This window comes from Seriola aureovittata, chromosome 23 (genome assembly GCF_021018895.1).
Source record: "Seriola aureovittata isolate HTS-2021-v1 ecotype China chromosome 23, ASM2101889v1, whole genome shotgun sequence".
In the NCBI taxonomy this organism is placed as follows: Eukaryota; Metazoa; Chordata; class Actinopteri; order Carangiformes; family Carangidae; genus Seriola; species Seriola aureovittata.
The window spans coordinates 13,623,730-13,650,045 of record NC_079386.1 but is presented as its reverse complement, the minus strand read 5'-3'; the positions used below and the strand labels follow the sequence as shown (position 1 = coordinate 13,650,045).

The window sequence follows — 26,316 nt, the reverse complement described above, 5'->3', positions numbered from 1 at the left end:
AATCAATCTGAAATGTATTGACTTCCTGTTTTTCTGGCAGTCATTAAATAGCCTATATTTGGTAACCATAAACATCTTCTCAGTACAAAACCACTGAAACATTTATCGTTAAACATGTTTTAAATCTTCATTATTTTACCTATTAATGTTTTGTGCATCGTAAAAATCAAATAACAGTCACTAAAGAGACATTGCGTCATAGTGTCTGCCCCCTTGTTTTTCTACCGTTAATTGGTCTACAAGACGAGCCGCCATCTTTGTTTGGTTTAGAAGAGATTTGCAACTTGTCAACAGTTAAAAGTCTTCTTCATTGTGCACCAGGAAGTATATTTTTCGGGGTTAAGCTGGGTAGAAGAATAGTTTTTGGAAACCTGGAAATGTACTCAAGCTATTGGTAAGTGTTGTCCAACAACCTGTGTGGTTTTGTTGTGTATTTATTAAAGGATAACCTAATTGTACAAAAGCCTAGATTAATCGTCAGAGCTAATGATTTCCCAAGAAAAGTGCTGAAGTCTTAGCTGTGATATAAAAAGGTCGATCATGGAGCATTTACTACTCAAAGAGACAAATATCTTTCTCTGGAAACTAAAACGAAGCTAAGAAGGGAGTCAATGTTGGGCTTTACATCCATGAGGTCGCCGGAAGCACAGCTTTAGATGAATGCTAATGTTGTTAACGTTGTCTGCCATAACAACTGCAAGGTGATAATATGTCAGAGTTGTGTTTCAGTTTGTTTTGCACATCACCAGGGGGCCAAATGTGGAGTGACACTTAAGTTGAAAAGACCTTTTTCACTACAGACATTTGGACTCACCAACAAAGGTGTTACTAGTAACATAATCAATTGGTGCATTGTAATAATTGCTGGAACTGAGCTGTCATTGGTGTTGCACCTTTGCTAGTCCTGCTAGTTTGTGTAAAGGGTTCTACAAAATCTTATTAATGTTCAAACAATTCAAAGGGGCATGACAGCAAACATGGCATGGCATTTTCTGATGTAGCGGGATGGACTATACAGTGTGTGCGAATCATTCTTGACTGCTTTTGTGGGCTCAGCTCTTGAGATGATTCACACAAGAGGGGGACATCTTACTCTGTCAGATCAGACAGTAAATCACCATATCCATATTTGTTTTACCACAAAACAATACAATTGCGACATTAACTTTTCAGTATGTGGAAACAGGAGGCATGGCTGTAATCAGACTATTGCAGTTGTAGCTGTGCTTTGGTTTCTGTTAATGGAAATGAGAGTAATGGCTTACTATTTGATTTGAAAATGATAACTTAGTTCAGAGATATACGTTATAAATCAGTAAGAATCTTTAATCTTTAGCTTAAATTTTAATCTGAATTAACACAGATTGTGTTTCCTTTATTGTCGTCCTATTCTTCTCAAACACGATCTACACAGAAGAGTCATCCACTAAATCAGATTCCAATAAATCACACTGAATTGCTAAACTGCAATAATACCGTTTTGAGATTACAAATATAATGAGCCAGCATAACTTTGGATAAAAATAGGTTCATTTATTTACATAAAACATTTACAAAATACATGTTTTCATTGAAATGCAGTAATGTGTTATTGAAATGATTATTGTAAGAAAGACAGCAAACGGTAAGCCTTTGAGTGTGTTGTTCTGACATGAGGACACAATCATATCTGACCAGGTCTCACTGTTCTCAAATGTAATAGGCACATTGAGTTAAGACCTATTTAGTATTTCACTTTCTCTTTTTCATCTTTTCTGTTTCAGCTCCTACAGGAATTCATCATCAGAGCACCTCAGGAGCATGTAAAGAAAACCCTACATATAAAAACAGATGTGAACAGGTAAAACACAGCAGGTAACAAAAATTTTTTGAGCAGCACACGTGCATTGTTAATTACATAAAGTTAAGACTGTCTAAACTTGTGTTACAATGTTTGATTGCATTGTAAAGAGTGATGCCCTTTGTTCCTCCTTAAGGCAGTGAACTGTGTTGAATTCATTCACTATGTTTACATGCACATTAGCACCTAATTACTCTGAATAGCCACATTAAGGTAATAGTAAAGCAGTTTTCCCACATGTGCCTTATGAATGCACTGTATGAAACTGGACTGTGCACTTTACATGATTAGGTAAAGTTAGCAAATTATTAATATGCATGTAAACATATACACATACGGTAGAAGCCTACTCAAGGCATTTAATGTTTAGTGTGTCTGGGTTATTTCCATACAAATGTATTATGTAGCTTACATAAAAACTTCTATAAAATGATCTATCCAAAATATTCACTGAAGCCAGTATCAAAACTTATAGCATTAATATTCACATAATCTAAAGACCATGAAAAATTTGTTCGATGTAGAAGTACTCATTGGATGTTTACCTATCTACCGTCCTGAGTCATGGTCAGCAGTAAACTAATTCATATAACAGTCGAGGTCATGTGCCATGGTGCTGTTTTAAGTGCATAATATTGTTGCATATCATTCCCCTTACATTGTCCACTCAGAGCCACATCAAGTGGGCTCCTAGTGCTCGCCCTCCTCCCGCTGAGAACAGCTCCTGTGTGTCCACAGCCACAGAAAGGTCAAGTGTCTGTAACATATGTCTATGAGCCTGACGACAGACACTGCTCTCATCTCTGTCCATGAAAAGAGTCCACCGTCTCAAGACTCGAACTCGCTGTCACTGCTGACGGAGATCTCTGGAGTGGAGGCTCCTGTTCCCCTGCGCTCGGTCTCTGTGCTACAGTCGCTGGCCTCTGGGCTGCCTAGGTGGCGAGGGGAGTTAGGCAGCAAGTGGGGGTGATGGTGGCGCTCCTGAAGGGACCCGTCAGGGGAGCTTTCAGGGGGCAGGAGGGAAGGATCCTGCTGCAGTCTGAGTGGAAGGGACAGATGAGAGAGATCAGAGTGAGGTCCCAGATTGGAGTCTTTGTTAACACAAAGAGCTGCTCTTAAGACAGAGATTATCTCTTTGCTTTAGTCAAGCCCTGGAGGGCAGAGCTAAAAACAGTTTTTCCTCTCAGAAGATGTTTGTACAACGCAAACTGTATGTAGGCATAATATTTTTTAGTAATAATCATCATCATCATCTGATGTAATTTTTTGACATACCTGTTCTTTGCGGATGCAGCACGGTCTCTTTGGCGGCGATTCTTGAACCAGTTGCCGACCTGTGTGGGCGTGAGTCCAGTGGCCTGGGCCAAATGCCGTTTCCTGGACGGGTTGGGGTAGGGATCTTGGAGGTACCACTCTCTCAGCAAACTGCGAGTTCTTTCCTGGAGAAGACAGAAGAAATATTTGTCTTATTTAGACCTCCATGCATAGCTCTGTGTGTCTCATATATTATGTCAGCGCTTTCTTTCTGTCGATGCTGCACTTTGTAGAGATACCATATGGTGGCTTACCACAATAATGTGGTTCGTATTGCTTTGATATCATCCTATTAAACCACAATAATCGTATCACTCTCATATGATGCTCAGTATAATCTTGTTAGATTAGATTTATAAACAGATGATCACAATTTACATTGTAAGTATAGCCTACATAAAAATGTATATCCACTAAATTGGATCATGGTAAGGGGCTTAATAGGCGGCTACAGAGGATGTCCCTTCTGAGGTTTGGAATTAGAGATTAAGTATGAGCAGTACTTCACCCTGCCACAAGAGGGAGATCACACAGACTAACACACACCCAAGAGGCAAAGTTCATGCTCTCTCACCATGCGCTATCTTGAACCCTGTAAGCAGCTCTTTTTTCTCCCTTATGAATATTAACGAACGGAGTAGTGTTATCATAACTTTGAGTTACAAAGTCTGCTTCCACAGTTACACCACCAACAGTCTCATGACACTGAAACACAAGTGTTTTGTAAACAAGATGATACTCAAGGTGCTCTGCACATCAGGGCATTACAGGTTATTATTTTGTGACAGGAAGAATATTTTTGTAAAAAAAAAAGGCGTTAGTGGTTTAAACAGGAGACGCTTTTCTGTAACTGACTGCATCATATAACAGTCGTCCAGCTAAATAAAAGTCAGCAGGTAGATGGAAGGAATGTCCCCAGGGTAGCAGATATATGGCTGATTCAGACTCCTGCAGGTCTGTGCTCATAGCCACTTAAAGTATTTGAAAGTAATAGCTGCTAGTTAAAGATAAAATGAAGCTAATGAATCCTGTGGGGAAATCTTCCCTTTGCAGCTGCAGACAGTAAATGTTAGAGCAAAGAACAGAATGTGAATAAGAAGAGAGAAATTATGCTGAAGTGTCAATTTTAACACAATATTAGAGATAAACGAATAAATAACAGCTGTGTGACATAGCTGCATTCATATGTAAAGTTATTTAACACTTGCAAACATGAGCTATAAGACAAATATGAGAGGGACAACAAAAATCAAGAAAATTAACATGATGCATCTCAGTTTGTCTGACATTGTTTTACAGAATGTAAGAGCATCAATAATCTGGACTTGTACGAGATCTCTGATCTTGCATCAGGACACCAGGCCTAAAGTAGTTTAGTAGGCTTCACAGCAGAAGGCAGAGGGATAACCACGGCTCTAACCATGATCATCTTAAGAGCTCAAAGACCAGGCGGCTTGATATAGCAGAGTTAAAAAAGCATCTGTACAAGAGAGAAACTGATGGTCAAGTTTCCAATGTTAAGATGTGATTTCATATCATCTAAGGACGTGTTATAATGTCATGCCATTAGACGATTCAGGTCTTATCTGATATTCTACGTTTAACCCAAAGACGAGGGAACACGTGGGTTTTACACACTACATCACTCTGTCACCAGCAGCCATGTGGCTCAAATTAAATCATTATCAGGTTATTTACCTTAAAGCAGTGCGTCTTCTGCTCGCCGTCCCAGATGGTGCGGGGCAGAGGGAACTTCTTGCGGATTCGGTATTTCTCCACCGGGCCCAGCGGCCGCCCACGGAGCCTCTCTGCCTCTCGATAGTGCGCGTCCAGCCACAGGTCTTGGAGTTTGGCGTGCGACTCGCGCGTAAACCGGTGGCTCTGGAGGATTTGGTAAAGAGCCTCAAAATTTCCCCCGTGGAAGGCGACCAGCGCTCTCGCCCGCATCACGGACTCGTGTCGGTTCAGTGCTTCCCCGGCGGAGCCAGGGACAGCGGCGGGCAGGGACCAGAGGAACCGGCCGAGGCGCTCGATGTCCCCGGTCTCCTCCAAGTTCTCGCACACCCGAGCGACCTGGTCCGGTGTGAACATCGGCAGTGGGAACATCTCGCCTTGTTGCGTCTCAGCAGCTCACCGAGGAAGTTGTGAAATGTTCACAGGGCGCATGAAATGATATATCCAGCCGTGCGTAAAAGTCCGTGCGCTCGCTGCTTTTTTTTTGAGTTGACAGCAAGTTTATCGACACTTGCAGCATCTATCTGCTGCCTCTCTTATGTAACTGAGTCTTTCCTGGTATTGGGCAAATGTTCCAGAGTGGCTGATGCGCCAGAGTAGAGACGAATAAAGAAAGAGGACAAGGAGTCAACCTGTATTTATAGCTAGATTCAATTAGCATCTCTGTAGTTGTTTTGAGAAGGATTATACGTCCTGGCCATTAGCCTCTTAGTGGGGGGTTGTGTGTACAGAGGTGACTGGCTGATCAGCTTGTTTGGCTTAGCCTCAGGATATATTGACTGCCAGGATAACTGCAGTGAGCAAACAAGGGAGGATAGGTTATTTAATAGGTTGGATCTGATAGAGATGGAGCCCTGAGCAAAACCTGGGTTCAGAGCAGAAATGAACAGCAGGTTTTAGACAGCAAGCAAAACATAAGAGGCAAAATGCAAAGAAATGAAGCTTTTTGGTGTCGCCTTTGTCACTTTATGACTGAGTGAAAACTTGAAAACCATAGTGACTAAGAATTATTTCTTGAATGGCGCAATTAATTGCCACTGGTCATGAAAACCTGTATCGCATGTGTCTTGACATTTGGCCGTGAGGACATGTCTGAGCACAAAGCTGTAGAGATCTCTGACCAGCTAATACCCATGTAATTAAAACAGACATGGTTGCACCTACAGCCTACCCTCTGCGACCTCTGGCCAGGCTGAGACATGACAAAAACGCCCCTAGACATCGATGTGCGGTGCAACTCCAGGACACGGAGTTAATGACCGCTGCCCGGTTCAATCCTTCTGATCTTAGTAGCTCATTAATCAGTCTTAGGGCAGTTTTCTTATTAATCAGGTTAAGGACCCTGTAAGCATCTGTCAACTAAAATGCAAACATGTTACATTTGATTTGCACATAATAGCCTAGAGGAAAAGTAGTATTAGTGTCACTTTAGCATCAAGAGAAAAAAGCCAGAATAAAGAATAATAAGTTATAGATTTTACATTTACAATAAACACATCTGAAGGCAGACATGGATTAGTCCCTGGAGTGAATATTTAGGCTTTTCACAAAGGTTGCAGTCAGGTGAAGGATCATCTGGTTTAAAATAAGGTGAAGGGGAGTAAAATCCCATCGACAAATCTGTCTAGAATACAGATATCAGCTCGCCAGACGCTGAAGCCTCATCAGTGAACATCTGGAGTCCCAACTTGTGTGTGCCAATAATTATGGATATATATTATATATAATATTTTGGATTTTTGTAAGTAGACAACAGTTAATTATCATGGTGTCAGGTTTCCTTTTACAGTTTTGTGTTGGGGAGATTTATATTAATCCCCAAATTATCAATAATCGCTCCAACAAAAACAACTATGAACAAAAGATTCAGATATACACATGAAACAATTACACCGTCAGATTAAGTGAAAATGAACTGATTGCATATGAAGCTGATAAAGTCTCTCGGTTATTTGGAAAAATATTTGATTTAAAATTTACCCACAAACCACTTGTATTTTAGGATACAAACTAACGTTATGAAGACTGATGAAACATACAAAGATGTTTGTTCTCTTGGTCATTATTTAAGCAATAAAAAGTGTTTCCTTTTTGTTTTTAGAAAAACTAAGTTACACCACAAGCAGTGGTGACACTTGTTTACAACATTTTAATTATGATTGTGGCTTCATTAGATTGCTGTTTGTGTAATAATCAGTTTTAACACTAACACAGTGGTGGCGAGAAATGTTAAGATTTGCAAGTAAGAAAATGAAAAGTTAAATGTTACATGCTTACACATTTTTTTATAAAGGTAATCAGTCATTGAGTAATCATGTAATTTATAAGATATTCTCACATTTGAGGAACCAGAAAAATATTGACTAGATTTCTTGAATCTAGTTAGTTTTTGTGTCAGATAACCAGTTGACTAATCCTTTCAGTACCAGTCATGGTACTGTGAAGCTGTGCAGTAGAGTTTAGGGTATAGAAAGCGTATAGAATTACTGTATAAGCAGTGGGCAACCATTTGATACGTGTTAGATCCTAAATCTAGATTAAAATACCAGGTGGGATTGGTAGGCTAATGGAAAGGGGGGTATGTGTGATTATGTGTGTGTGTTGGCACAGAAGGGGAGAAATGACCTCAGTGAAGATCATGCTTACAGTTAATCTAACCCCTCCAAGTTTCAGACACTTTGCGCCACTGACCGCCACCACTACACACACACACACACACACACACACACACACACTTACCTTCATTACAAGAAATCCGCTGGCCCAATCTGTTTAACACTTTGAAGGCAGACTGAACCAAAATCTGCTTAAGTGCTCCCAAGCCGTTGCAGAACAGATGATGTGCTTGTAGAAGGGTGGAGAGTCCGGGGGGTTGATTATATATCTTTGTAAAATAGAAGAGCTTGACATCACCGATAATGCTATTGTAAGGATTTACTGCCCTTAAGACAATTACCATTGATAATTTACCCCCCACTTTTGAGATATGTGTAAATCATGTTGGCCTTGGCCAGATTTTCTGTCAGCATAGCAACACCTTTCACTACTACGTTAACAATTCCCAGTACCATCTCCAACTCTCTGGCAGGCCTCTTTTCTTTTTGATTGACACTAAAAATGTTCACTGCTCCACTTTCAGAGGAGTATTACAGACCAAACAGACAAACAGAGATTTATGTAAATCTTAGTGTTAAATAGCTACAAAAGTTTTGGTCATGTGTGCATCAAACTATCAGGTGAGAGGAATTGTACAGCAGCTCTCTTAAAGGGAATCACTCAGGACTGTCAACTTTATCTCTACATATAGTAGTTGTTAGGTAAACACTTCATTAGCAGCAGCAATGTGTTTCTCTGAATGAAGGTGTTTATCTGTCTTCTTCTGTGTCCTAATTCAAGTGGGGGATCGTCCAAATGACCTGGGACACTGGACCTTAAGGCTAAACTGTGCCTGTGCTTCTTCCCTGAATGCCAAATGACAAAAATAACTTGTACACGCAAGTGGTTCTACCCAACTTTTAAAGGTAAAAAAAAAATCCTCATGTTTACCACCAGGAAGTCACCCTCGGATGATTGACCTATAAAAAAACTACCATGTTACCCAAGTTAACAGCTTACCCTGTAGAGTGTTTGAATACTGGTGCTATGGATCCGTTTTCAATAAGTGGGTCCCCTTTTTCTCTTTTTTTTGTATCATGCACAAGAGTCGTCTCAATTCAGGAAAAAGAAAATGGAATTTCTTAGTAGGAGCGTTTATCTGGGGACAAGCCTTGTTGGCTCATTACAACATATCTGGTCTTTGAATCCAGACTTCAGGTGATCCAGTCCCGAAATTTGGAAAGATAATCAACCCTATGATACACTCACAATCTGTCTAGGGTGTTCCCCGTCGCACACCCAATGCACACTGGCGTAGGTTTTACCCTTACCTCCAGATTCAGTATAAAGTAATGTTAATTATAAAGAGGGATGTCTGTCCTATTTGAACTCACCAGGTTTTGTAGGAACACATCCCGTGTTCAGTAGATATAAAGCTGTAGTTTTTGTATTTGTATTTTTTGCTTGGTCAGTGTATTGTGGTTTAATTCAAGAACAAACTGGAGATCAGCGGTGAACTGATTTGGTATTTTCAATGTCTGATGGCAATATTCAGAGAGCAGGGCGACTGATATTATGTTGTTGTTTTTATTCTTTGCAGCTGATAAAACACAAAAGTTTAATAATAACAAAAACGAGACACAAAATTGATGAACTTAAATGAACATTTATTTAACACTTATGTATTATTCACTTGAACACAGAAAAACATTTCAAACTAAAAGATGTGCATTGCCTGTTGCATTCTACTTATTATTTTTTAAAAAGCCTGTAATTAATTAAAAAATATTAAACTCTCTAATACAAAAAGACTTTTACTGAAATGTCTGATGTATGTATCTGCAGACATTTTTTGTTTATCAGTGTCAAGAGCATGACGCCTGATATCACCCCGATTAATCAGCCGACCAATTAATCAGTCTATCACTACTGGAGAACATGTTAAACTCGTCAGCAACTACAACACACACACACACACACACACACACACACACACACACACACACACACACACACACACACACACACACACACACACAAACACACACACACACACAAAATGTTGGAACCCCACTTGACATAATTAATTAGTGGCTTAAACAGAAGCCTCCTGCTTAAAAAATGACCTGTTGATTTTGCCAACAGCCAAAGCGGGGGGCACATGCATCTGTGTGTGTGTGTGTATGTGTGTGTGTGTGTGTGTGTGTGTGTGTGGAACGGGGGAGTATTACCATGCTGTATAAATCCACACCAAGCACAATTAACAAGCAATTGGGAGGAGAAGTAATTAGTATTATCTGCTTATCACCGTCAACCCCTATTCTAAGGAAAATGGGTTAAAAAACTCACAATGACACATGCACACACACACTAATTCCCTCCAGGCAAATGTGTAAGAGCTAATTGCAACCTAATTTGCAACTCAATAGCAGTATCCTCTCAGACAGGGCTATCCCCCTGCATCCTCCCCTCCCCTCGTCCCCAGCATACTATGTGTTAGCTTTACCTCTCAGCCCATGCTGATAGCACTCACCAAACAAACGATGTCCATCGCTGTGGGGTGAAAAGAGGAAAGAGAGGAAGATCTCTTGATTCAATAGACACAGGTGATATAAAGTAAATGTGGACTGTGATTTCACCAAATACTAATGGGGTCGGGTGGTGGGGTGGGGGTGGGGGTTCGTTAGAAGTTTAAAAGTTTACTTCTATAGTTGAGTTTTAATGGAGATATTTATAATGTATATAAAGTAAGTAAGTTAATAGATATATAAAGAAATATTTGATATGCATTGGACAAATGTGAATGTTTGATAAGCATTATCGGCTGTGGTATATGAGTCTCCTGACTTGGAAACACTTTCAGGGACTTGGGTTCTTTAAAAGCTTGTGAGGCTTATTCCTAATAAATATATATGAGCTTTGCCATATTGTATGATTAAGGGGTGCAAGTAACGATTATTTTCATCACCTAATAATCTTCAGATTATTCTCTCAGTTAACCATTACATTATGGTCTAAAATGTCAGAAGAAAATAGTGAAAATCAAAATTTTCCAAAATTCCTTATTCTTCCACAACCACAGTAGAAACACTTGTTGTCGACTAAAAAGTGTGTTTCTCATACATCTAAACTATACTGGGGTTTCCTTCTCAAGACTACATAGACCTTGACCCCAGGAGAACATTTGCCCAGATTTCTTTAATAAAACCTTAGAAATTAAAAGAGAACTTGTTTTTATTAGGAAACCCAAAAGGAGATTCTTAAAAGTCAGTGATCTGGCAGCATGTGACTAAATGTTCAAACATAGTGCTGTGTCACTGTGCCCAGTTTCTTAACATTAAAGCATTTCCAGGGGGAATCCCTTCTACTTGAATTAATACGTGACCAGAGCAACAGGCTTCTTTACACTTCAAGGTGTGAAGTGAAAAGCTGTCTGGAGATTATTTGTGTAATGAGATGTTCTTTCCAGGTATCGTTCGCTGATGGATTGGGTCATTGTTCCCTCCCATGTAATGAACCACCCCCAGACAGTATCATGTTTGCTGTTTGAGGGATCAGCTTACCACAAGCTCACGGTTAGCTGGCAAACTCTAATTTAAGCCTTTGAAAAATAGCCCAGGCAAATCACTGCTTGCACTGGATTATTTGTTTTCTTGTTTTGCTGATTGTGGGCACAGAGCTTTGAATACTGAGAAGTGACTGTCTGGGTGACACAGCAAGTGATGTAACAGGCTGCGTTTCAGACTGTTTGGACTCTTGACTTGAAGTTTTTTTGAAGTCCCTATTTTTATTGTGAACTGTTTTAATAATCAGCCCTAAGTGACTGAGTGAGTGAATTTTTAAGTAGTTTAAAGTAAACATCAAGCCGACACACTGTACTGGATAAAAAGATTAGATTATTTAAATTCGTTTTTTGTAGGATCCAGTAGCCATCACTTCCTTTTAATGTTTCCAGTATATGATAAATAAACCAACACTTTCTCAGGCCATTGTATTACCACAAATAATGATTATTTTGATTAATTATACAGAAAGTTTAATTTAGTGTAGTCTTTCCTAAAGCACTGCCAAAAGGATTTACAATTTACCAATTTTATCAGTAGTTTGATTGGTATTATCTGCTTTTTATGGGCATGTTTAGTCCTGAACTAAAACTATTACTATGGTGCAGATTAAAATTTTCATTTAAACTGATTTACTTACATTAAACAACATACTGTAACTACAGAAGATTGTACGTACAGTAGAAAGCTCTGACTACAAACTATGTATGAAAAAAGTAAAATATATGAGTAATGTTGTGAACTGTTGTGATAAAAGAGAATTCACTGACTCAATTTGAGATGGTTCAATAAGAGAAACGGTAGAACAAATAGTTTCACTTAAATATTGGTTAATTTTTGTATCAAAACCTCTGTCTTGCTTTGTGAGAAGAAACCCTCCTCTTCCTCTGCTTCCCGCCATCATCATATGTAACAGGTGTTGCTGGAGTTGTTTAGGAATCCTGAGGGATTTAAGGTGGGACTTATTCTTACCTAATACTATAATGCTCATTAATTCCTGCTTTGGTGACTTACCTCCCCCTGATCCTCTCTGGTCGGCCCGGCCCAGCCCAGCCCGTCCTCGCCCTCGATGTCTGCTGATGCTGTCAGGGCCTCGGCAGAAAGACCGCTCAGCTGTCAGGCGGAAAGAAGCATCGGAAGGGTCATTTGTCTTTCAGCAGGGTAATCATGGGGAAAGGCCTGAACATGGCGTTGTAAAATAGGGGTACATAGCTGCATGGGTTTATCACAGTTATATTGGAGAGGTGATTATTCACTGGTCTAACAAGTGTCTAACAAGTGTGTGCAGAGATTTTGAGTGTATTTTGCCCAAAACGACAGTTTCCTTTGTCAGGGCAGGGTGAAAAAATGATAAAGTAAATTTACTAGAGGCAATAAGTCCCTCACCTGGAAATCCTGGGTTCAGACCTCTTGACCACAAGCGTTCACCCTGTTGAAGCATGACACACTTTGTCCTGCTCTTTTGTTCTGAGCCTGAACTTGCACTCTCTCATCATATTGTAAACTGAGTCAATATCAGTATCGTAAACACACAAATACAGTTGTGCCAGTCAATTTGTTTTCATGGGTCATAATTCTTTCTGAAAAAATGAAGGCTCTCAAAAAAAATATTCTTATGGTCAACAATTAAAATTAAATGCAATATGACAGTATTGATCCAGTGTAACTGCAACTGTAGCTGCAGTGATTAAGTTGATTAATCGATTGAACTTTCTTTCAATGCAGCCTCTCAAATGTCAGGGTTTTATACTTTTCTTTGTTGTTTATGGCAGTGACTGAATATCTTTCTCTTTCTGGATTATTGGTCAGACAAAGCAAGACATTTGAAGATGTCACCTTGAGCTCTGAGAAATTATTCACTGTTTTCTGACATAGACAAAACAGTTATTCGATCATTTGTTAAGATAATCTGCAGAGTAATCTATGAAATCATCTTTAGTTGCAGCCCTAAACATTATTTAAATTAAATGTAGCTGAAATTGCATATCCGCAACGATAAACACATGTGATTAGACAGTCAGCTAATTTGCAATAACAATTGGTTTTGGACAAAGTGTCTGAAAATATGGGGGATGGACAAATGGACCTGTCAACACGTGTCAGCCCTGAGCTGAACTAACTAATGGGCAGATCATCTTTCACAATAACCAAAACATGAACACACTGTGGTCAGGCAGCTGGACATGAGATGCATGACTGCACTTGGTGATACTAATATTTGTTGTTCATTGGGTATGATCTGAAATATTTCACACAACCTATTTTATTTTATTTTTTTGCCAAACCTCTTCAGTCTGTCTATCCTCACACTTAACAAGATTAAGTAATTTGGCACTGAAATTATGCCTTTAATTAGTTACAATTTCCTCGGTATTGTCAATGCCTGACAGTTGTTTTCTCTTCTTAGTGTTTTCTATAATAATGCCCAACAGTGCTCTCTCAGACATCTCACATTTGGACCAATTCTTGTGTTTTTTAAGTGTATGTAAGGTGCTGGAAAATATTTTAGTTACAGAACAAGCAAAGCATTTGCATAGAATTTAGGTTTGTCTAATGCTAATGAAACATTTTTACGTACAGGATACTGTAATACAAAGCAAAGCAAATCTACCAGAGCATTACATAGGTTTATTGCTCCTGTCAATATAAGGAATCTGTTTATACTGATTATTGCAGGACTGTGAACAGGACTGTGCAGCTTCCGCTCTGCTTTAGACGATAAAACTCCCCTTCTACCAAATGTAATGCAACCTAGTTACTGCATGATTTCCACTTCATTAGATGTTGTAACAAAGTGCAGGACAGAGGAGGGAACTGTTAGAAAACAGTTTCTTCATTGCAGTATGTCGCATTTATGCGCCAAAATATGGTGTTTAAAAAATCTCACTTTCAACAAACAAGAAAATGTGAATGTTGTAATTCACATTAGAAATTAGCATCACATACCTGCGCTATGCCGGCTAAGTCCACTTTCATCTTAATGTTTAGTCAGTTGCCCCAGTAATTGTAATAATGTCACTGGCGTTGCTGACATTTCTAACATCATGACTGCAAAAAATAGTGAAAACAAATACAGTCACCCTCACTATGGGCTTATATTGATTTTGTTTAAAGTCGTGTTGTTAGATCCTTTGGTACAGTAGCTGACAGCTCAACTAAAGTTTAATCTGTCATATAAATCCCACTTAATCTCCCGTACTACAACTGCTTTATTAAGTATGTTAACTGCAGTAAGTGTTCGGCCAGGTTTGTTGATTTAAAAAAAAAAAAACAGTTGCTTCTTCCAGCAAACTCAATAACCTTAATCTTTTCTACTTTCTACTTTTGAAAGACTTTAAATTACTACACGGACAATCATCGTTTTCTATTGCAGCAATTGTAAGGCATGATAAATCCGTCTGGTAATCTTTGCGACATTGTTGGCATACACCCAGTTTGTGTTGTGCAAACATTGGGGTAATTGTATCATAGCTTCCATCATCTGTTAGTGAATTATTGTGATAAATGAGCCTCGTATTGAGGAATCGATCGAAGCAGAATTAACTCACTGTGGCCAAGGTGGCCTGTGTGTGTGTGTGGTTGAGAACATATGTTTCAGAGTTTCACTTCCTAGTACGTACTGTATAAGTACAGTATGTATTTTTGAGTTTCCTGCAGTACAGCATGACATGGCTAATATGTAGGTATAATGACTTTTAATGATTACTCACCTGTGTGTGTATATATTTGTCTACTTGTGTATGTCTTTTGTGTCTTTTCCCGCTGGGTTCATGTGACAGCAGGGGTGGGAGGCTAAGAGGCGTTAGCTTGGTGAGAAGGATTACCTATATCTGTTAGGCCTCCTTTTCTTTCCCCGGGGCAGTGTCACGTCTCATTACTTCTGTCCTTTAGCAGGATACATTTAAACTGAAGGCAGCCTGGGCGTCCAGGAACACCAGGTTTAGAGGCTGAGTGATATGCGTGCCCTCTGCTTGAGAGGCTTTTTCCAGTAAGCAGACAGGTAAACTTCTCCCAAAGCTGGCATTGATGGCAGCTAAGCCTTCACTTGTTTAAGTGAAACGGATGCCTACATCACAGAGAGAGACATGTTCAGCGTGTGGTTACAATCTGTTGTTGTGACCGTCTCAACAAAAAACATGTTCATGTTCCCGGGTGACACATCTGCATGTAATTAACATACAAATTAGCAGACAACACATACAGTATATGAAGAGGGGAGGTTATACAGGAAGAAAGCAAGGTGGAGTGTGTGACTACAAGAGAGCAGATAAAAGCAGTAATAGAACATTTATGCAAAACGATTAGTTTACGAATAATTTAGCTGATTGACAAAATTAACTGGCAACAATTTTGATAATAATAGTCGTTTAAGTCAATATTAAAGGTGCTGTATGTACGTTTTTGATAACGTTACCATGAACAACTTTTTACTTACCAGTCTTGAAGAAATGTGAAATTGTGACAGGCATTTTTTTTACTGTTTTGTGACATTCTTAGATCAATTAATCCAGAAAATAATCGGTAGATGTTTGGGTTTTAGAGAGTTGGTCGGACAAAATAAACAAAACGTCACCTTCAGATCTAAGAAATTTGTCATCAAATGTGTAATTTTTTATTTATATACATTCTAAAGAGCAAATAATTTATTGATTAATCTAAAAATAAACAAGTCATTAACCGGTCATGAAGATAATCATTAGCATACAGCCCTAGATTTTTCATAACTTGCCAACCTGTCCTAACACCAGACCTCAGTCAAGCTTGTGACAAAGTTCAGTTCAGCCTACACGGATGGATATGCATTACCTCAGGGATTAGCTGAAAAATGTCAGTTTTCGACATAGTTAAAAAAAATTAACTGTCTAACCCTCTTGGTGCTTGTTAAATTTTCATCTGGGCCCATTCAAGCCTATTTTTATTTTATGGTGACAGACATTTGTTGCAGAACTGCTGACGAAAGTATTTTCCACACTGAAGATACAGTTCCAGAGTGGAAAATATGCAGTGTAAGAGTAATCTATTTCTGTCAGTTTTCTGTACCAATATATTTTAAAGTTCCCCCCCAAGGCACTCAAGTTAATAAATCATTTATTCAATGAATGTAAAGATCTCCTCAACCACTTGGCCTAATCACTTGTAAATCCTTCCAGTCAAGTGGCTCATTAGAAGAAATCACTGATGTTAAGCTGAGCGGCATAAACATCCTCTATAGTCCTTTCCTCTTCAAACTGTTGTTAAACATGTTACAGTGGACAAACAAGCAATTCATTTGTACCCACATTTCATTTTGCGAATTCTTTCCACGAGTATGGGTCATTTACTCCTTCATTTTCACCCATTCATTGACCTTTACAGAAGGGCCTGTATGTCTACACCGCCTGTATGTTGACCCCTTGCTCTCATTGCCCTCACCCTTTCCTCCCCCTTCTCTCGATGAACCCCCCACCGCCTGCTCATCTCGCCCTCCAGCTGGTTCCTTCCACCATCCAGAAGCCATGGAGCTCTCCTGTCCTTAGCAGGGCGGCTAATCTAGATGGCGGGAGGCCTCCCTCCTGCTAGCGTACACAAGAGAGGGCAGCCCTAATTGCTTATGTCGTAAAGCTCTGTGACCCAGATAAGCCTTCTCTCCCCAAAGCTGTCGAGATAAACCCCACTTTACCTCACCAAACCTGCCTCTCCTGATCCACACAAGCCACCCCCCTCCAAACATTTCTGCACCTTCTGCCACATTATTAACACCCAGGAAAGGGGGAGCCAGGTGAATACTGCCAATTTATGCAAAGTTAGTGGTAACCTTGTAAGAAAAAGTAGCTCAAAGGAGGTGGAAAAAATTTGGATAGCAATATAAGACAAAACATTTTAGAGGCTTCCTTAAAAATCAGCAACATATAGTTCAGGACATGCTTTTTAATCATAGTAAGTTTGCATCTTTGCATTGACCAGAAAGCAAAAGTGCCCATATTTACTCAGGACCCACGACTTGTGGTGGATGATGATTAGATGTCCAATGAAAGCCAAACTAAAGCCAAAAGTGTGAAGTTGCGTGCTACTAGCTCTCGCGTGCCTAGCTCATCATTGAGCCCGGTAATGCAGGCTTAACCACAAAATGCCACGGTGCTTCAGACAAACTGTCAAGTGCCGAATGTCACACGTGCTCTACTTCTCTAACAGGTGGCCGGCTCACCGGTCAACACTTGGGTTACTGACGCTATACAAACAGATATTGAATTGTCAACTTTCTAAAACTGGCTTATGTTGAGATGAAATGAAAAGTATTGTTCTTCAGAAATATTAGTCAGTAACTCTGGTGGTGTAGACGTTTGGTTGCCATTGCAGAAGTAATTCAGTCCACATCAAACAGAAGAGAACTCTTAAAGTCCACTTTAAAACAGATCTTAATTACTAAATAGGAGCTTTTAATTGGATGCTAGCCTGACTCGCCCTTTAATCACCCATCACATGCTATTGGTGCAGGGATGCCTTTAAATCCCCATCTTAATCCAAGTTACACCACAGGTCAATATCAACTGTGTCAAGTGCTCAGCTAACGATACTCCTACTGATATCTTGTAGCTTTTCTAATGGTGAATGGCCCACAACTTGAAATATACAAATTACTACCTAATGTCACACACACTTTCAGCTCAAATGAAAGAAATCTGCTTTATTGTTGCCTCTTACAAAGGCATGTGTGTCATGTTTCCTTGGCTTGTCCTGCCCTCAGCTTCTTACCTTCCTATTTAAATGATGCTTCTGGAAACTCTGTTGACATTACTTGTCATTATAAAGCCCTCTGGTGAAGTTAATTGATTGGATTTGGGCATTTCCAAGTGCTTAAAGAGCTTTCTGATGACTGGGGGTGTTGTTCAGTATCTGCGACCAAAGACAGCATCTTGTATAATAAAACTATAGTGAATAACAGTTATGGGTTAAATAAAAGTCCTCCATTGGGTTTAATATAAATTCCAACAATACAAATCAAGCATTATATTTTGTGAACACAAAAGAAAAAATAAATACAAAAAACTGCATTTTCAAGTAAGGAAAAGACACATGAAAAACAAAGCACCACTTCACATCATCACACAAGGTAATTTGTTGAAATTGATCTCACTCCAAAAATACCAAATAAAATTATTTAATAGTAGTTCTAAAACAAAAATCTTAAATGTGCCATACCAAACATAATTTTTCGCACGATCACACAATTTTGTGCTACAGTTTTTCCTGCTTGGGGTCATTAAAAAAATGATTCAACCAATTCCAGTTAATGGAAAATGTTTTCACAATAAATATATCATAAACACTACAAATGAAGAAGGAAAAAAAATATTTAAAACTCTCCAAAATCAACAATTATATAACAATTTAACACTTAAAAGTAACCAAACATCATCTTCTGTGTATGCTTCTTATATTCACTAAACAGACATGAGAAAAGTGGTAGTCAATGTTTAATACTGTTTGTATGTACCAGTAGGTTACAGAGTAAAGCATTAGGTTTATAATTTGCCATTTGTTTCTAGTGGTGTTGAGAGTATTTCCAGAGCAATCCTTTTAACAACACGGCTGCTTTTATCTTTGTACCCACTAACCATGCTACATCTCCACATGTAGCTCAGTCACTCAGTCACATACACTCTTCTAAAAGGGCTGAAAAAACCCAGCTTTAGATAATCTAATCGACTACTAGTGTCAGATCCTCAGTGTTATCATACAGCAGTTTTTCACAGTGTTGGCAAAATGCTAGTGTCTCTACATAAACCTTCCCAGTGCTTTGTTGTCCTTGTGATGTGTGAGTAATCACCTCAGACAGTTTGAGGCAAGAACAAGCACCGACAGCGTACTGAAAACTTCTGAAATGTGCTGATGGCTGTGGCGCAGAGTGAATTCACATCCCTCTGAGCACCAAACAACACTGGTGTTGTGTAATCCCTGTGTTCTTCTGTGGCGTTTCTAACACTCACTTCAGGCTAAAATATGAACAGCAACCGAGCGCTTAACACTCAAGTGTCTGTTGCCATCTGGTGGCCGGAGCACGTCACTGATTGGCACAGATTTCAAAGCGTCGCACTTAATTTCCAATTACACTGAAAAGTGTACAATTGTGAAAGACTTAAACAGACTGAATTGCCATTTTGTTTCATCAACATCATCATATCAAATCTAACAAAATTGTTGAAAACCATGTGTAGATGGAGAACTCGTTACCTTACAGATCAATCACATTCTTTCATTATAAAATGCATTTGCATCCAGCAGCATGGTTCGGTCTTTGCCACAGAAAGACCCTTTTTCCTTTGCTTTTTTAATAATGTCAAACTGTAAATTTGACATCAGGGACGACTAGATGTGTTTTCCGCTGAACTACATGGAACAAGGCAATCTTTGATCAGCTGTCATGAGGTGTAGAACTTTAAACTTCATGTCACATTTCTGGATTTCTGTTTCTTTGAATGGATAGAGACTGTGACTTGTCATCACGTTTTTGAGTCTATTTTTGTAAATGGACAAGCTCAAACATGTTTTAAAATAGAACATGTACCTCGTATAGTTCAGGAGTAACGTAGATCAAATGCCATCTAAACTTTAAATGTGTATTTGACTCAAAAAGCAGTAATCTCATGAGTCGCTAGCCAGTTTTTTCCTCTCAGTCCCAACTAGTAGGACGCTCTCAGAAATCCCTGGAGAACATTTCCCTGCTGCTCATTTTTGGAAGGACTTGAAATAAGACCAAGAGTTGGATTAGCTTTAACTCCTACTGTTCTATCATCACAAGACACTGTGGAAAAATGATGATGCTTTGGCCAGGGAGAGCCTGACTGGAAACTAAAATCTGGTTAAAATAAGAAAAAATGTACGTTCATCATTTCAGCAGAAGACTTATTTCACTAGAGACTGATGCAGGATATAGAGTCCTCATTTTTTCTCAGCATCTTCTTGTGGAGGATGGGTATTTGGTTTTCAGGCCCTCTTTGAAGCTGCGAAACAGAACCCGGTTGTGTTTGTTCTCCTCGTCTTTCTTGGCATGGAACTCCCCCTGGATCTTGAAGCCCCGGTGCACCACGAAGGCTGAGCTCAGCACAGAGAACCTGTATCCGGCCACATGGAGCTCGCAGGCCTGGATGGAGACGGGAGGAGAGGGTGAGAAGGCAGACATAAAGTGGGAAGTGATGAGAGGGAAAGGAGAGGAGGTGAGAAGGGAGGTGAGAAGAAAGGTGACAGCAAGGAGGAAAGATTATTTTCTCAGACTTCAGGGAGCTTTATTCAGAGCCACATTTACTAAATTTAGTCAGTTGAATGAAGACATTTAAAAGGATAAGGCTGGAAACAGCACATTTTTCTTGTTATCAACTACTTTTCTTATTATTGTTAGAAACCACTGAGACTTTTTTTCATGGGATTTGTTGACTAACAAAAATACAGATTAATACCAGGCCTATCGTTGATCTCAAAGGACCATGTAACACAGGTTAATCCCAAACTACTGAAAGTAATCCATTAATTTACAGCTCAAAAACAACATAAAATGTACATCTGATTCTAATTTTACATTAAGGATGGCCAGTTGTTCAGGACAAGGTTGTGAGAGAGGCAATTGGAGCAATTATAGTACTCACCTGGCTGATGCGATTGAAGCCATATTGCTTGAAGTTCTCGTCATAGAGGGGCACAGTGCGGGGCCCGATGTAGAAAGGCTCCCAGGGGTCCATCCAGGTGAGAGTGTAGGCAACTTCCAGGGTGCTTGTCCCTCTAACGTGGCTGTTAACCCACTGTGAGTAGTTGGTGGGGGCCTGACAGCGAGGACACAGCTCTTCATAAAAGGGCCGGACCTCACCTACCTGGTACAGCTGCACTAACTCTGCCTTGCTGGCAGGCATCTTCCTGGCATGACGGATCTCGAAAGCAGGTAACACAAAAACCTCCTCACTCCCTGGATCTCGGCTCATGATCATCGCCAGGAACTGCTGGTGCAGGTCAGCGCTCGGCATCATGTCCATGTCAATGACCAGGATGTAGGAGGACTCTGTGCCACCACGGGCAACATTACGAAGAAGGTTGTTTGGGTAGGAGACGTTTCCACTGATGGCATAGTTCTTGTATTTATCCCTGTGGGTCTCCAGTCTGGTGAACACAGAGGGGCAGTCCTCAAGCCCTGCGAAATGCTCACGGTCCTGTTCAGGGAAACTGGCCATCTCTCCTGAGAGGCAGACCAAGTGGAAGTCCACCAGGGCTTGGATCTGAGGGCAGAAGAAGCTGAGGGCATAGACCAGAGCCGTGGCAAACTTGACATCTTGCCCATGTGCGAATATGGCCACAGAGAGAGGGTTTTGCCACCTTTCCAGAAGAGATTCCAGGTGATGCAGGTTGTTGATGGTCGTGTGTGTGGCTAAAGCCAGGACATTGGCGCTGGGGTCGGATCCTGGTTTCTGATTTGTGGTGAAATCACTTTTGATCAAGTTCTTGTACACCCGGTACTGACCACTGTTGTCGAAGATCCCACCGGTAGACAGAGAATACCTCAGACGCTCCTTCCGCGTGTTTTTCTCTTGGTGCCCATTTTTCTTGCCTCCAGAGCTCCCAAACAGCTCAGAATATCGGTACCGCTGCTGCTTACCGTGAAACTTGGATAAAAAGGACAGGTATATGAGCTGCAGCAGCGCCACTATCAGCAGAGCACTCAGCACCACTTTGAAGGCGGAACATTTCTTGGAGAGATGCATTCCAGATGTGAACTGGCCGATTAGTGTACACAAAGCAGGTCCAAACACCGGAGCAGGCTGCTGTTGCCTTGAGGGCTCGCTACGTCTGTCCAAGCGTCCCAGCTAACGTTACCTACATTGCTACCACGGTGCTAACACTACAGCCTGTTGGGCTGGAAATGCAACGAATACCCGACGGCATATTTTGCTGGTTAGTGGCAACGCTGCCCCAGATGTTCATACAGCTATCGACAGCGCGAATAAAAGGACGAGACGAATCCAGTTTCTTTGATCGCCATCAAAACACAGTTGTTATCATTCTGCGCTTCTGCTGCTGCTGCTGCTGCTGCGACAGCGGCGCATGTCGATGTGTAATAACCGTAATGTCTAGAGTAAAGGCGCCGATGAATGTGGTCTTACAGCTCTGCTAGGTGGCTAGCTGTTAGCAAACCTGACTGACATTGAAATTGAACGGCTGTTTTCATGTCTCAGGTTTTCATGAGAGTATTACACACAAACAAAATATTCATGACTATTAATATGATATATGTTAGCTATAAAACTCTGTGTGCTGACTGAGTGCAGTCCATAAGACGAGGTGGCCGAGTGGTTAAGGCGATGGACTGCTAATCCATTGTGCTCTGCACGCGTGGGTTCGAATCCCATCCTCGTCGGTAACTTTATTTTGCTCTAATTGCTTATACAGCCATGGTTTTATCCAAACCTTTCAGCAACTCTCCCCTATAATATACAAAAATAAATTACGTTATTTTTTTTCTAGATTCATGTTTAATTTGAATGAAAACATACTCAAGCTATCCAAAACACAGGCCAGAAATAGATGTGTCAGCAGCATTTAAAAAAAATCTTCAGGATGGGTCCCTTAATCTCCCAGAAAACCACAGATGTGAATTATGCCTAATATAAATAATGTAAGGTGAGGTTGTGTCTACACAGAGAAGCAGTGGTTTTATGAAAATATCTGTTAGACCTTCATTATGATCCACTAGTGCAGACAGAGAAATCTGGGAGCAAGAAAGATGGAAATCAATCAACCCCATTTTGACTTGACTGCCGTGATGTTTGCAGTCCACTGGTCACACGGTTACATTCATGTAATCTAAATATGAAATCTACCACACCTGCATGACTCTTGCTTTAATGGATTTAACGTCCTGATAAAGGTTAGAGGCGACACTATGAACAGTGTATGTATATCTGAAGTCTACAACATTGATTAAAGACACCACACAACAAAGTGCAATTGTGACATTCTTTAATTGATGATCATTAACAAAAACATTTTTGCCCTAACAACTACATGAACAGTGTGACAGTACCCATCAGGTCCTAGGAGGCATTTCCCCGATTTAGACTGTTAATTTAATTTAACCATTCCAAGCTCAAGCATGCGCTACAGATCAAAAAGAATAAAACACATTATGTTGTGTTTTTAATAACAGGACTTTATTATTAAGGTGTGCTGTAGCATTCCCTGGTCACATCACTGTTTTGAGCTTTAGTAACTACTGAATACAAACTGACCTCACATCAGTATTATGTATACAAACCAGCAGCCTTTCAATGCATGGCTTATGTTTGAAGACGCACATAAAATGTGTCACAGAGGGAAGGTGAATAAAGCTGACAAGATTCATTTTGATCTACAGTGACATGTTTACAGTATAATCTCTAACACATATTGGTAAATGCCTTCCAGGACCAGTTCTGCCTTGACAAGGGTGACTTTCAACCTACTTAAGGGGCCTATGAAATCAGCTTTTATGTGTTCACATTTTTAAGTTGTTAGTCCAAAATCTTAAGTTTAAAAAATGCAAAAGCATGTTTACTCAAAATGCAATGTGATCTAGTTTGTCTTGTATGTTCTAGGTGTTATTAAATTATTTTGAACTACCTAATTATATCATACATGGGGGAAAAAATGTTTTATCTGAGACAGTAAAATAACATTAACTCACTCGTGTGTAAATGAGAGCAAGAAGGCAGAATTTAATTGTTGAATTTAAGCCACAATATGAAGGCAAATATAAGACAAACAACTCGTATTTTTACACACACTAGCATTCACTCTGAACATACGTAAGCAGAGTACTATGTACACTTTGAATTTGTGTCTGTTGCAAACTACTTCAATGCCAGGTGTATTTAGCAGAAATTTCAATGATCTCCGAATCCAAAGTTTTCCTGTGTAGGGTTCCGTTTTTGAACTTAGATTTTGTGACTCCAACTGTGTTTTCAGTACTGCGGAAATCATAAGGCCCTACTGTAGCCCTTTATTATAAATTACGACACTAAAACACCAGCACCGCTTTTGGACCCGCTTCCCTCGCTGTCCCTGGAGGACGCCGCTGACTGGCCTTGTGCCTCTCCCTCGCCCTCTCCCACCAACCGGATGTTGTAGCGTTCCCTGTACTCTGTGAGTTCCCGTCCTTTCGTCTGCATCTGTGTGTTGATGGACTCGATAATTTTGGAGATCTGTGGGGACAGAAGGAAAGAGAGTGAGAGCTTTTTCACTAAATTAAATTTTAGATTCTTCCCTGAAGTTGTCTCTGGACTTATTTGTATGTTTTAAATGAATACATACTGAAAGAAAAGTGCTTGTTATTAGTGGGTTAAAAGGCTACATGTATGCAGCCATTAGACAAAAGTGTTTGCAAGTGAAATTTAAAAATAATTTCATTAGTACATTTGTTTTACTTTTCTCATCCATTACCTGTTCTTTGTTGTTTTCCAAGGCCGGTAGAACTTCTTTTACCGTTCTCTCCACCAACACTCCTCCTACTAGACGAAAGCATTTCCTCGAAGGATCCACATCTTTCAGCGTTTCAATTACTAAGCTGAATGGAGAAAACAAACATTAATAACCAAGAATTATTTAGTTGAGACATCTTGTTTTCTGGTGTGAAAACTGTAACTCAAAAATCAATTGGAGATTATGTTATATAGTGATTTTATTGTTTTTAACAGTCATTAAAATGAAGGAAAGGAAGAGAATTCAGTGCAGAGGTGGGAGCATCAGCTACCAACCTGTGCTCGTTGATCTCCATCTCCAACTCAGCAGCTTTAGAAGCCATACTGCGTTGTTCCTGCCGCATCCTCTGAAATGTTGCCACCACCTGTCACACAAAAACTAGAGTTATAATAATTCATGGATTCATGTACACATCACTTCAATGTTACAGCTGGTAAAAACAGAGCTAATTTGAACTATTTTTAAATTCTACCTTTATACACTACTGGATGGCTCAATCAATAAAAATACATAATTTTTTTTATATGTTGGTTATATTTTGTATCAGTTTAGCATCAATAAACAGTAAATGCTGTCCAAATGTAGTGGAGTAGAAGTACCAAGTAAATGTAATTAATTACTTTCCACCACTGTTTTTTTATTGATAAGATATCTATATTTACAAAAGTAGCATTTCGGTTTCAGGAGTTTTGTTTTCAGAGTATTCAGTCACTTGAGAAAACGATCTGAATCCTTGCTGGTTTAAGACTTGTGTGTCTTCACATCAGTAAGACAGGGTTGGTGGTCTTCAGTGATAAAAATAGCTTCTCCCACTCCCATCCACCAAAACCATACCCACCCCATTACAGGCACATGCTGATTAAAATGCGCCTTAACCATATTTATCTGTCTGTCAGAAACATAAACAGGCAATAAACCGTTTTCAAATGCAAATAATATTCATGGCTTCACTGTGGTTGACTGGTGCAACGTTTTGTGGTGAGAAAGCAGAATGAGAACCGGGTGATGGCGATGGGGAAGCTAACGTTAGCGTAGCCACGCTGGGAGTCAGATAAGCGGGTTTAGCTCCACCTGACACGGCTGAACTACGACGGCAGTGACTGTGGCGACTTAAGCAGACCGAGATGGAGGTGAGGGTACCTGTTCGGCTGAAGGGCCGGACTGTTTTCCTCCGGCGCTGCTGCTAGATTTGCTACCCGTGCTGCTGCTGTTGGCTGCCATCTTGGAAGGGTGTTTCTGAGGAGGACCCCGGGCAGGATGTGTAGAGCTGGTTCATGCGATTGCCTGCGTGCAAATGGAGTCCCGCTTGTAAGGATATTTTCTTGCCTTTTTCCTCGATTGTGAAGACAGTCAGTATTTTCTTTTCTTATTTCGTTTCTTGTTTTATATTTTAGGTGGCTGGTAGGAGCACAAACAACTTGCTCTTGAAATAAGACGGAAATTGTTTTCAAAAGTAATTAAAGTCTTAAAGGAAAAAGAAGATGGTCCACACAGTCAACTAGCAGCTCATTCATTCATCTTTATTACTATTCAGAGATGGGTTGTTTGGTTTTCATTATGTGTTTGTCATATTGGTGAAAAATATGACAAACACAAAAATTTCAACATCAGATTTCTGTTTTCTTTTATATATATTTAAAAGAAAACAGAAATCTGATGTTTAAATTTTTCAAAAATATCATGCAAAACAACCTCAAAGCCTTAAGGAATGTTTTTATTAGTCTGTATGTATGTCTGTAAGTCCCAGTCATCATTTTTCTTTCTTTCTATTTATTTTGCAATGTGTGCCTTATT

At 39.8% G+C, this 26,316-nt stretch overlaps 3 protein-coding genes, 1 long non-coding RNA gene and 1 other non-coding gene across 6 annotated transcripts; 2 read left to right on the top strand and 3 right to left on the bottom strand.

Annotated features, from left to right (window-relative positions):
* Positions 1-88: 88 nt before the first annotated feature.
* On the top strand, positions 89-4,305 carry LOC130164451 (uncharacterized). 2 transcript variants are annotated; one of them, XR_008826608.1, is made up of 3 exons: positions 89-394; positions 1,764-1,854; positions 3,135-4,305. It is a non-coding gene; the product is annotated as an uncharacterized LOC130164451 (long non-coding RNA). The 2 variants fall into 2 exon arrangements; XR_008826607.1 differs by having other exon boundaries at positions 104-394; positions 1,764-1,840.
* Positions 2,513-5,450, bottom strand: six7 (SIX homeobox 7). Its single transcript, XM_056369197.1, has 3 exons — positions 4,853-5,450; positions 3,116-3,279; positions 2,513-2,879 (listed from the first exon to the last, which is right to left on the bottom strand). The coding sequence occupies exons 1-3, from the start codon at positions 5,258-5,260 to the stop codon at positions 2,669-2,671; spliced, it is 783 nt and encodes a 260-aa protein (XP_056225172.1). The 5' UTR covers positions 5,261-5,450; the 3' UTR covers positions 2,513-2,668.
* A 12,518-nt stretch (positions 5,451-17,968) lies between these two features.
* Positions 17,969-22,093, bottom strand: b4gat1 (beta-1,4-glucuronyltransferase 1). The gene is made up of 2 exons (XM_056369975.1): positions 20,667-22,093; positions 17,969-20,167 (listed from the first exon to the last, which is right to left on the bottom strand). Exons 1-2 carry the CDS (start codon positions 21,768-21,770, stop codon positions 19,976-19,978), a joined length of 1,296 nt encoding a protein of 431 aa, XP_056225950.1. The 5' UTR covers positions 21,771-22,093; the 3' UTR covers positions 17,969-19,975.
* Positions 22,094-22,341: 248 nt separating this feature from the next.
* trnas-gcu (transfer RNA serine (anticodon GCU)) lies at positions 22,342-22,423 on the top strand. The gene has a single exon. It is a non-coding gene; the product is annotated as a tRNA-Ser (tRNA).
* A 585-nt stretch (positions 22,424-23,008) lies between these two features.
* pfdn2 (prefoldin subunit 2) lies at positions 23,009-25,817 on the bottom strand. Its single transcript, XM_056369215.1, has 4 exons — positions 25,663-25,817; positions 24,798-24,886; positions 24,484-24,607; positions 23,009-24,245 (listed from the first exon to the last, which is right to left on the bottom strand). Exons 1-4 carry the CDS (start codon positions 25,741-25,743, stop codon positions 24,054-24,056), a joined length of 486 nt encoding a protein of 161 aa, XP_056225190.1. The 5' UTR covers positions 25,744-25,817; the 3' UTR covers positions 23,009-24,053.
* Positions 25,818-26,316: the final 499 nt, after the last annotated feature.

Bases quoted from the DNA above. Each gene is read 5' to 3' on its own strand.
- six7 (XM_056369197.1), bottom strand. From the start codon at position 5,260: ATGTTCCCACTGCCGATGTTCACACCGGACCAGGTCGCTCGGGTGTGC. The intron at 3,280-4,852 runs GTAAATAACCTG...TGTCTTCTCCAG, and splicing joins AGAAGACGCACTGCTTTAAG to GAAAGAACTCGCAGTTTGCT. The intron at 2,880-3,115 runs GTATGTCAAAAA...CCTTCCACTCAG, and splicing joins GCTGCATCCGCAAAGAACAG to ACTGCAGCAGGATCCTTCCC.
- pfdn2 (XM_056369215.1), bottom strand. From the start codon at position 25,743: ATGGCAGCCAACAGCAGCAGCACGGGTAGCAAATCTAGCAGCAGCGCC. The intron at 24,887-25,662 runs GTACCCTCACCT...TTTGTGTGACAG, and splicing joins CCGGCCCTTCAGCCGAACAG to GTGGTGGCAACATTTCAGAG. The intron at 24,608-24,797 runs GTTGGTAGCTGA...TTCTCCATTCAG, and splicing joins ATGGAGATCAACGAGCACAG to CTTAGTAATTGAAACGCTGA.
- b4gat1 (XM_056369975.1), bottom strand. From the start codon at position 21,770: ATGCATCTCTCCAAGAAATGTTCCGCCTTCAAAGTGGTGCTGAGTGCT. The intron at 20,168-20,666 runs GTGAGTACTATA...GTCTCCATCCAG, and splicing joins GCTTCAATCGCATCAGCCAG to GCCTGCGAGCTCCATGTGGC.